At 43.2% G+C, this 11,353-nt stretch overlaps 1 protein-coding gene across 1 annotated transcript; it reads right to left on the bottom strand.

Moving 5' to 3' along the window:
* Positions 1-1,397: 1,397 nt before the first annotated feature.
* Positions 1,398-8,929, bottom strand: BPIFA2 (BPI fold containing family A member 2). The gene is given in 5 exon segments (XM_007131099.2): positions 1,398-1,512; positions 3,715-3,867; positions 4,410-4,517; positions 5,668-5,825; positions 8,801-8,929. Coding segments are annotated over 5 exon segments (663 nt in total).
* Positions 8,930-11,353: the final 2,424 nt, after the last annotated feature.

Genomic DNA, 11,353 nt, shown 5'->3' on the forward strand with positions numbered 1-11,353 from the left:
AGTTGCATGAGCTGCTTGTATATTTTGGAGATTAATCCTTTGTCAGTTGCTTCGTTTGCAAATATTTTCTCCCATTCTGAGGGCTGTCTTTTCGTCTTGTTTATGGTTTCTTTTGCTGTGCAAAAGCTTTTAAGTTTCATTAGATCACATTTGTTTATTTTTGTTTTTATTTCCATTTCTCTAGGAGGTGGGTCAAAAAGGATCTTGCTGTGTCAAACTTGGCTCTAGAGTCTGAACTCCTTTTCACACTCTTGCACATAGAGTGCTCTGCCTATGTTTTCCTCTAAGAATTTTATAGTGTCTGGCCTTATATTTAGGTCTTTAATCCATTTTGAGTTTATTTTTATGTATGGTGTTAGGGAGTGTTCTAATTCCATTGTATACTCTTGCCTCCTTTATCAAAGGTAAGGTGACCATATGTGCGTGGGTTTATCTCTGGGCTTTCTATCCTGTTCCATTGACCTATATTTCTGTTTTTGTGCCAGTACCATACTGTCTTGATTACTGTAGCTTTGTAGTATAGTCTGAAGTCCGGGAGTCTGATTCTTCCAGCTCTGTTTTCCTTTCTCAAGATTGCTTTGGCTATTTGGGGTCTTTTGTGTTTCCATACAAATTGTGCAATTTTTGGTTCTAGTTCTGTGAAAAATGCCATTGGTAGTTTGATAGGGACTGCATTGAACCTGTATATTGCTTTGGGTAGTATAGTCATTTTCACAATGTTGATTCTTCCAATCCAAGAACTTGGTATATCCCGCCATCTGTATCATCTTTAATTTCTTTCATCAGTGTCTTATAGTTTTCTGCATACAGGTCTTTTGTCTCCTTAGGTAGGTTTATTCCTAGGTATTTTATTCTTTTTGTTGCAATGGTAAATGGGAGTGTTTCCTTAATTTCTCTTTCAGATTTTGTTGTTAGTGTATAGGAATGCAGGAGATTTCTGTGCATTAATTGTGTATTGTGCCACTTTACCAAATTCATTGATGAGCTCTAGTAGTTTTCTGGTAGCATCTTTAGGATTTTCTATACTCTACCAAATTCATTGATTAGCTCTAGTAGTTTTCTGGTAGCATCTTTAAGATTCTCTATGTATAGCATCATGTCATCTGTAAACAGTGACAGTTTTACTTCTTCTGTGCTTATTTTTTAATTATATGATAAGTGATATTAATTTCTATTTATGATAGTGATATAAAGTTTCCTTTTAAAAATAAATGTATTTAAAAGTTTAAGTAAAATTGTATTGATTAAAGAAAATATTAGCTAGAAGGCCTACTGGCAGTACATGGGTATGGCAAATGGTTCAAATGTGGGACCCAGTGATTTCAGCTAACGTCAGGCCCCTGCTCCCCTCCTCCCGCTGCCAGGCCAGGGAATGTCACACCTGTCCCCCAGCAGGCCTAGCTCTGGGCCTGCAGGAGTTGGGGACTCACCTCATACTGCACCACAAGGGACACCGTCTTTCTCACGCATTTGACCACAGAGTTCATGGCTTCATTGACCAGTCCAATGGGGCTGGAAAAAGGAGGAAACTGATAAAGCTCAGTGAAGTTGGCAGAGCAGCCAAGCAGGAGAAGTGGGAAGAGGGTGGAAGATGATGGAACACCTTGAAGTCAGGTGACTTGAGCCTCTATCCAGGGGGATCATCACTTAGAATCCCATGTCTGACCAGCAGCTCACCCCAAAACCCCATGAGTCTCATCACAACCTTGAGACCTTATCTATTCATCCATCCATCCATTCATCTATCCATCCATCCATCTATCCATCTATCCATTCATTCATTCATTCAACACATATTTATAGAGCACCAACTATGTGCCAGAAACCAAGCGAGACTGGGGACACAGGGATGAGCAAAGCACAAGCACCTCCTAAACTGGTACCTAAATAGTATATTAAACAAGTTTGCCTAAGGCTGGCTCCTTCCCACCTGCAGCTCTCAGCGTAACTGTCACCTCCTCAGAGCAGCCCTCCGTGACTGCTTGTCTAAGGGAGGGTTTTGTATCATAGTACCCTGTTAAGTGTGCTGCCTTGTCCAGGGATCATTGCAATGTGACACTTTCCTTGTGGGCTCTTTATTAGTGTACTGAATGCTCATCTGTCTGCCTTTTCCTCAAGAGAATAAGCTCCATGAGAACAAGTTCCTTGTCTGCTGTCACCAGTACATTCTCCAAAGCTCAGAATGGTGGCTGCCTGGCATGTAGCAGATGTGTAATACATTTTTGGCTAAAGGAATAAATGAAGTAAACATACAATTAAATATATAATGAAAACTTGTGACAAGAACTCAGAAGGGCAAGAGTAGATTCTTACAAGAGAGAATAGGAGAAACTTTGTTTTAGACCCTGAAGAATGAGACGTACATTGAGATGGCTTGGGGGAAAATGTGTTCTATGTAGCCAGAGCAGCCCGTGCACAGGTTTTGAGGTGGGAAGAAGTTTGTCTGAAGCACAGAGCAAAAGCTAGCATGTCCAGGGCAGAGTGGACAAAGGGGAGAGCGCAGGGACATGAGGGTGGATCCAGACCAAGCAGTGCCTAGATGGCCCTGAGGAGGGCTTGGGATTCCACCCAAAGTGGAGAGAAAAGCCCTGAGAGAATTTGGAGCAGCGGAGTGGAATGCCATTTTACAGATATGGACACTGGGACCCAGAGGGCAGGATGAATTCCCTGGGACTATGCGCAAGGCTGTGTCCACCAGGGCTCAGGCATTTGGACTTACATCTCAGTCTTTCCAAGCAGTAGTAGGCTGTGGAGGCTTTCTTTGGTTTGGGGGGGTCTTTAGGCAACCTGTGATCAGATTCCTTGTTGAGGTAGGATGGATTGACTTCTGCTCATGGCTCAGCCTTGTTCTCTGCCAAAGGCAACCTTCCCCCAGCCTACAGCTTCCAGACCACTCTTCCTCTCCCAGCCATGACCAGAGTCAGCCTTTCTCCCTCCACCCTCTTCCCTGGGCTACACATGCTCTTTCAAGCACACAGTTTAAGATGTAGATTTTGTGGGTTACCAGAGATCAGTGATTTAAATGGAGAGGATTATGTTTTCAAGATCTCATTTTGGGAATTTTCCAGTGGTTTGAGGATGATTTGGGGAAATCTGAAATTATAGCCCATGGAAGGTATTTACTCCTCTTTCTCCCTCCTAACAGGAGGCAAGAAGGTAAACACAGTTTATTATTATTATTGTTATTTTTATTATTAAGGGACATTATATAATAACAAAAGGGTCAGTTTTTCAAGAAGATATAGCAATGCTAAATGTGCATGCACCTAACAACAGAGCTTCAAAAAGCATAAAGCAAAAACGGATAAAGCTGAAAGGTGAAATAGGCAAATTCACAGTTATGGTTGGAGAGGTCAACACTCGTGTCTCAGTAATGGGAAGAACAAAGAGACAGAAAGTCAGCACGGATATTATTATTACTGAGAGCTTAGTATGTGCCAGGCTGAATGCTAAACACTTGCATTTTCTCATTTGGTCAGCACGGTACCTATGAATTAGGTATTATTATCATCCTCAGTTTACAGACGTGAAAACTGAAGCTTAGAGAGGCTAAATGGGCTACAAAGTCACAAGTTAGTGGCAAAGCAAACTTGACACAAGAGTCTGAACTCCTTTTCACCATACTATGCTCCCTCCCAGGTATAGGAATAAGGTTGAAATTAGGGGTCCCAACTCCTCTGGGAGCCCTGCTCTGCTGAGATGGGTGGGCCTGACCTGTCCGGTAAGGTGAGTGAGATTTTGGCTGGATCGTTGGTGCATTATTCCACGATCACTGTGGAGACACCAGTCTTGGCATCAGTTTCCATGCTGACACTAGTCTGGAGGTCCAAGCTGAGGCCCAGGTCGACAAGCTCACCCAACAGAGGCCTGCAGGAAATAAGATTCACAGTGAACAGAGATCTAGAAGTCCCTTCACATTGCCCACTTGAGTTCCTCCATCTGTGTGGACATTATATGGCATGTCTATGGATAATGTCAATATGGTCTATTTTCTTTATGGAATCTACTTTTTTACATTAGGAGTTTATTCACCTGACCACATGGGTTTGGTTCATGTGATATTTCTATACAGTATCACACTGATGATTAAAATAAAAATAACATTTATTGAGCACAAATTCTGTGTTAGGTGTTTCAAAAAAACTATTTTACATGGATTGATCCATTGAATCATTACATCAATACCGTGAGGGAAAAGTACTATTATTGGTACTGGTACTGGTATAGAGAAGTTAAGTAACTATCCCAAGACCTCATAGCTAATGAATGATGAAATCATAGTGCAGTTAATTTATAAAGACTCTTCTACACATCCTCATTTTCCTGTCTCTGTATCTGATTCCAGATTGGAGATCCATCGGCCATGCTGCACTGCTTCTCCCAAACCTCAGATTCTAATGCCTACTCATAGGGTCAGGGTGACGTTAGTGGTGATGGGGATACTCAGGCTAGCGCCTTTGCCATCAGGAGTCACTTCGAATTTGATATCTAGGATGTGGACGTTACTGATTTTCAACCTGTGCAAAAACCACTATTCACCCTTGTCACCCCTCATGACAGCCATTGCTGGGCACTTCTCTATGCCAGCATCGTGACGCGCATATGAGCCTCACTGACCTTGCCTGCTTTGGTCTTCATGAGAGCCCTGTTCAGAGGTTTGAATCTCTCCATTGGATGGCGTGGCATACTGAGATTCAGACAAATGTGGTTTCCCCCAAGACTCCAAGGGTAAATATGTGCCAGAGCCAGAATTTTTTTTTTTAATTGAAGTATAGTTGCTTTACAATGTTGTCTTAGTTTCAGGTGTACTGAAAAGTGATTCAGATATAGATATAGAGATAGATAGAGGTAGATAGAGATATAATTTTTATTTCAGATTCTTTCCCCTTATAGGTTATTACAAAATATTGAGTATAGTTCCCTATGCTATGCAGTAGGTCCTTGTTGGTTATCTATTTTATATATAGTAGTGTGTATATGTTAATCCCAAACTCCTAATTTATCCCCCCACAGAGCTTTCCCCTTTGGTAACCATAAGTTTGTTTTTGATGTCTGTGAGTCTGTTTCTGTTTTGTAAATAAGTTCATTTCTGTCATATTTTAGATTCCACATATAAGTGATATCATATGATATTTGCCTTTCTCTGACTTACTTCACTTAGTACGTTCATCTCTAGGTCCATCCATGTTGCTGCAAGTGGCATTCTTTCATTCTCTTTTATGTACAGTCAGAATTTGAACCCAGAACTGCTGGACTCCAGAACTTCATGTGTGGAGCCAACTATGTATTGTGAATTCTGGTTTCCTCTCTCCTGAGGGCATTCAGACTATATATACTCAGCTATTTTCAGAGAAGACAAGTCTTATTCCTTGGAAAAGTGGCTTTAGGAACCAGCAAACAGGTAGAGGTAAGGGTAAAGAGAACCTTCATCCTGACCCTGAAATCACAGAATGAGAAAGCCCAAACCCATGAGATATCCAGATAGGCCCTGCAGCCCTGCCTGTAATTTACCCAAGCTCTGGTAGAGCTGGCCTCAGACGACTTCTGCTCTGCAGGGACACACAAGGTTTATTCACCTTTGTGTCTTTGACCTTAATCTTACGTCTCCTAAAGATATGTATTCTCTTTTCCTGGAACAAAGATTTCTTCCATGAAGCAGCGACTCACCCCATAACATTTTCCACTACTTGAAAAATTTTAGAAAGGGCTTTGTCTAACAAGTTCTCAGCTTCCTGGATCTTCTGCTGGGCCTCCTGCCAAGACGTGGATTTCTGGAGCGCCTCCAAGTCGGCCTTCAATTTCTGAAGGATAGTTGTAGAAACAATCTCCATTTAGTGTGATACACAACTTATGAAGCAGCTACTATGCACCAGATACTAAATGAGACCATTTGCCTATGTTATTTCATTTAATCTTTATAACAACGCCATAAAGTAGATATTATTATTGTCTGCACTTTCAGATGAGGAGATAAAGGATCAAAAGGTTAAGAAATGGGCCTAAAGTCACACAGCTAAGGACACCTTGTTCCTTCCATGCTGCCTTCACACTAAGATATACTCATCGGGCTTCCCTGGTGGCGCAGTGGTTGAGAGTCCGCCTGCCAATGCAGGGGACACGGGTTCGTGCCCCGGTCCGGGAGGATCCCACATGCCGCGGAGCGGCTGGGCCCATGAGCCATGGCCGCTAAGCCTGCGCGTCCGGAGCCTGTGCTCCGCAACGGGAGAGGCCACAGCAGTGAGAGGCCAGCACACGGCCAAAAAAAAAAAAAAAAAAAAAAAGATATACTCATCATTCATCAACAAAGCAATCGATCCAGTGACCAGGCAATAGAGATTGCACATCAGCTTCTAGTAGTGAAGCTCTAATGAGATGCTCACACAAACAAAATAAACTTAGAATAAACTAAGAAATGGAAAATCTAGAATCAAGGGAAGAATATGGCTCCAACTCATGAAAGTGGGAGCCCTTGCTCCGCAACGGGAGAGGCCACAGCAGTGAGAGGCCAGCACACGGCCAAAAAAAAAAAAAAAAAAAAAAAGATATACTCATCATTCATCAACAAAGCAATCGATCCAGTGACCAGGCAATAGAGATTGCACATCAGCTTCTAGTAGTGAAGCTCTAATGAGATGCTCACACAAACAAAATAAACTTAGAATAAACTAAGAAATGGAAAATCTAGAATCAAGGGAAGAATATGGCTCCAACTCATGAAAGTGGCAAATAGGAGTCCCTGGATGACAGCTTCTCAGCAGGCCTAGAAAGCAATAATTCATACAGGAGCAGGAGGACAGAGTGTCCTAAAGGGGGATCTTCAGAGAAAAGAGGGATTTGATAGAGTAAATGGCATGGCAGAAGTAGAATGGCACATTTGAAAAGAATTAAGAATATGTGTACAGAAAATAATTCAAATAAGAAACAACAAGGCAACAACTCGCTCAAGGGGAAAAAAAAGGCTACAAGAAAAGATATGTAATCATAGGGCAGCAACACGGCTCTGCAATGGACAGTATCTATCTACCTAGTTATAATGACGCAAACAGAGATGGAAACTACATCTGGTCCTGTAACTAACTAGGTGACCTCGATCCAGACACTTCTGTTTCTGAGCTCAGTTTTATCAGCAATGAAATTGGAGAGTGGATCCCTTCTGTAACTTTGAAAGTTGCCTAAGCCCTGGCAAGGTTTGAAAGGCAGTCATGTACAGAAGTTAGTTTCTCCTCTAAAGAATGTTTGTCAGTGTGCTGCTAATGTTTCCAGAAAATGAAAAGCAGGCCAAGTTCTTTTAAGAAATCATAATTATAAGGAGATATGATTAAGTAGAAAGGTAGGTAGTCTTAACGCTACCTAAGCTAAGTAGGGCTCAATTTCCAATCAGTTAATACAAATTACTAAGCTAATTGAACGGCCCAACAGAAGAATATGCTAAAAATATAAATAAAATATGTAGATTCTTTCGTAATTAGAGAAATGGTAAGTGAGATGAATTATAACCTTTCATCTGTGAGACTGGCAAAATATTTAAGTTTTCCATACCAGTGCTGTCAAAGGAGCAGAAAAAAAGACTATTGGAGAAAATGTTAACATAGGGTATTATCTGTCAATATCCAGTATAATTTAAAATGTGCATACCTTTTGAACTTTTGAAATGTCATTTTTAGGAATTTATCCTATGCATGTATTAGAAAATTTACTGTGATATAATATGTAAAATTTTATTTATTTAAGCATTGCTTGTTTCTAGAAAAATAAAAAATGAATGAACCAGGAACTAAATCACCACCTCTCTCAGGAAACCACCCATAAAGAGCAGCCCCTGAGGAAGAATAAAAAGAAAAAAAGTAGTGATCAGAAGAGCCTGGGGCAGGACGGGAATGGGGATGCGGACCTGCTGGAGGGTGGGCTTGGGGATGCGGTGGGGTGGGGGGTAGGCTGGGACGGGGTGGGACAGTGGCGTGGACATATATGCACTGCCGGGCGTGGAGTGGATGGCTGGTGGGGGGCAGCCGCGTGGCGCAGGGGGATCGGCTCAGTGCTTTGTGGCCACCTATAGGGGTGGGATGGGGGGGTGGGAGGCGGGGAGATGCGGGAGGGAGGAGATGTGGGGACATGTGTATATGTGTGGCTGATTCACTTTGTTGTGGAGCGGAGGCTGGCATGCCGTTGTGGGGCAATTGTGCTCCGATGGAGATGTCAAAAAAAAAGAAAAAAGAACCAACAAATCACAGTGAAAATGAAAACAGCAGGAAAAATATTTGTCTCAAATGTTAGAGCAATGGATTATTATGTATAATATATAAAAAGTTTATCCTAATGTATAAAAATATTATAAATGCCCCCTTTATGGCAAATGAAATAAACAACAAAATGTAGATAGTAAGCAAACGGGAAAATGTTCAGGCTACAGCAAACTTCAAATTGAACAGCAAAGTATGTTTTTATATCAATTAATTTGGCAAAGAAGATGTAATAATATTAGTACCATTGTTTACAGTGAAATTGATGAATACCTTTGACAGTGGATACAAAGCAGGAACATGGCAGTATGTATTGAGAATCATTAAAGTGTTCATATCCTTTGATCCAGTAAAAAAATAATAATAATAATAATTTACCCTAGATATACAAAATTGTGAGAATGGGTAACATTTTTTACCACTTAAATGACTTCTTTTAAATGAATAGATTTTACACTTAAAAAAAAAGAGCAGCCCCTGGTGGCAGCCTTTGGTAATACAGGCATAGTCTTGCCACTGATCATCCCTCTTGCTGACTCACATCCAAGTGTACTGTCAACGGTCTCAAGTCCTTTATCGAGAACAGTTTTCAGCTTGCTCACAACATCATTGTGGAGATCCTCAAGAAGAGGTGCTGAGGTCCCAGTGAGCCGGCTGCACAAGAGAATAAGTTTCCAAACCTGAAACATCCTGTCCTGACACCCAGACAGTCATGGGAGGAACAGGAGTGAGAATTACCTGTAGAGCAAAGGGATCTTTGATGAGCACCTATCACTCTTACACTCAACAGTCCTTTAAGATCGATGTGGTCATCTCCTCTCTTACAGGTGGGCAGCACAGGTCAGAAAGCTAGAACAACTTGCCCAGACATACACAGCCAGTGAGTGGAGGAGCTGCTATATGACAAGTCACACTTGACTCCAAGTCAATGCTCTTTACACAGAGGTCCTTTGCACATGCTGTCTTCTCTGCCTGGAACATTTCCCTCTTCTTTGCCTTTTTACCTAAGTCACTTCCTACTGACTCTCTAGCTTCAGTAAGACATCATGTCCTCTATGAAACCCAATCTAGGCCCCTCCCCAGAGTCTAGGTTTAGGGGGCCCCACTCCACCATTTTGCTGTCTTCATTCTCTGATCGGAGTCCTGGGTACCAATTAGTGATGACTTGTCTGTCTTTCCCACCACGCTGTGAACTCCTTAGAGGAGGGATTGTGACTTATTTCACTGTTGAACTCCCAACCCATAGTAAAAAGCCTGCACCTAGTACAGTACAACAAAATAAAGGTTTGCCAAATAAAAGTATGAACAAATAAAAGGGTGCCACATCATGACACTGCATTGCTCATCAGTTTGACATTTCTAATATAATCTATCTATTTCTTAATTTCCTATTTTCAAAATAGTAGCAAATTCAAGGGCCCTTCCCTTTGCCTCTTGCCCCCAACACCTTCTGAAGGCCTCCATGTGGGGAGACATTAATGGGGAAGTCCACCATTCACAGGTTTGGAGGAAAATACCAAATCCTTGGTCCCCAGCACAGTCTCCTGGAATTGTGCTGCGTGGTGATGGCCCTTATTTGGTGGCGATGGGATGGGAGGCTGCCCATGGAAGCAAGCCCTGGTTTCAGAGCCATCCAAGGAGACTCCAAAGAAAATAACCCCCGTCCAGAGTGAACACAGAGACTTCCAACCCAAAGGTCACTGAGGATGCTTGAACTGGAATGGATGGATATGGAGAGGACTTTGTGCCAGGACTAAGATCAGGTTCTCATAGAGCCTCCAGCTGCCAAGATGGTTGCCATTGTGGGTGGGGGCTGGGGTAAAGACTGAGAATGGATAGAATTGATGAGTTGGAGAATGTTCTGGTAGGAGGACCCACAGTGATCATCCAGCCTAATTCTGTCTTCATTTGGAAACTCAGGCTCAGAGAGGGAAAGCAACCAGCTTGAGGTCACCCAGTAAGACAGGGACAGAGATGGGGCTAGAATTGTGACCCATAGAGTCAGGGTCAGAGACCAGTGGGGTCACCCTTCCCAACCCTCCTCTGGTGTCTGAGTGCTCTCCACAACATCCCTCACAGTGGAGCCAGCCTCCGGGCACATGTTTGCAATGACAGGTTGCTCACTACAATCCTATCAAGCCTGCCTACTTCATTTATTCAGTAGCGTTCCTCCTGAGAGTGAACAAAATCTGCCTCCATATTAACCCCCAATATTCGGTCTCCCTCTGCACACTTGCCCCCAACCCCTCTACCTTCAATGCAGCAGCCAGAGGGGTCTCTCAGCTTAAACCCAGAGTGCTCACCACGGCCCACAAGAGCCTGTGTCAACCGCTCACTGCCTCTCCAAACTGATCTACCCCTCCCTCCCTGGCCCCTACTGTCTTCCTTCTGTTCCAGAAAGATGACAGCCTCTTTGCTGCCCTGGGCCTTTGCACAGACCATGTCTTCTTCCCAGAACTTTCCTCCCCAGCTGTCTCTGGCTCTCGACATCACCTCAGAACTTCCATGACTGCCTGCCTGAGGTGGTCCCTCCCCATCTTCCCCGATCTCAGCTCCTTGCTGGCTTCTTTCATGGCAAATCATCATAATTTGACTTTTTTCCTTTGTTCTCTGCCCTCAGCCAGTTGTTACCACACTCACTCTGGGGCTTTCCTCTCACATGGGTCCCCTAGACCCTGACCTGTCTGTAGAATGCTCCAAGCCTCTCTCTGGGGCATCCTATAAGGCCATCTACTACCTGGGAAGGTGGCGAAGGCCCCATCACCAGAGATGCTCAAGAATTTGATCAAATGACTGATAAGGTCCTGTGTGACTTCATGTGACTGTGAGCCGTGTGTGATTCTAAATTTCCTCAGTCTATTGTTCAAAGACCATTGTTGCATATTTGTATGATTCTTCCCCCCAGATTTTCTTTCTACCTGAGTCTGGCTGCCTCATGGGGATATGGTTCCCTCAGGCTTCCTGCCTCTTTCCTTTTCTCACCCTCCCTCCTCCCAAGACCCCACCTCCACCGGGCCGTGGCCTCCTGGGGTCACAGCGGCTGGTGTGGGTGCTGTTTCTCATCATGGACCACACCCAGGATAAAGCCAGCTTCTCCCACTGATGTCGGCCGC

This window comes from Physeter macrocephalus, chromosome 14, assembly GCF_002837175.3.
Source record: "Physeter macrocephalus isolate SW-GA chromosome 14, ASM283717v5, whole genome shotgun sequence".
NCBI classification, from domain to species: domain Eukaryota; kingdom Metazoa; phylum Chordata; class Mammalia; order Artiodactyla; family Physeteridae; genus Physeter; species Physeter macrocephalus.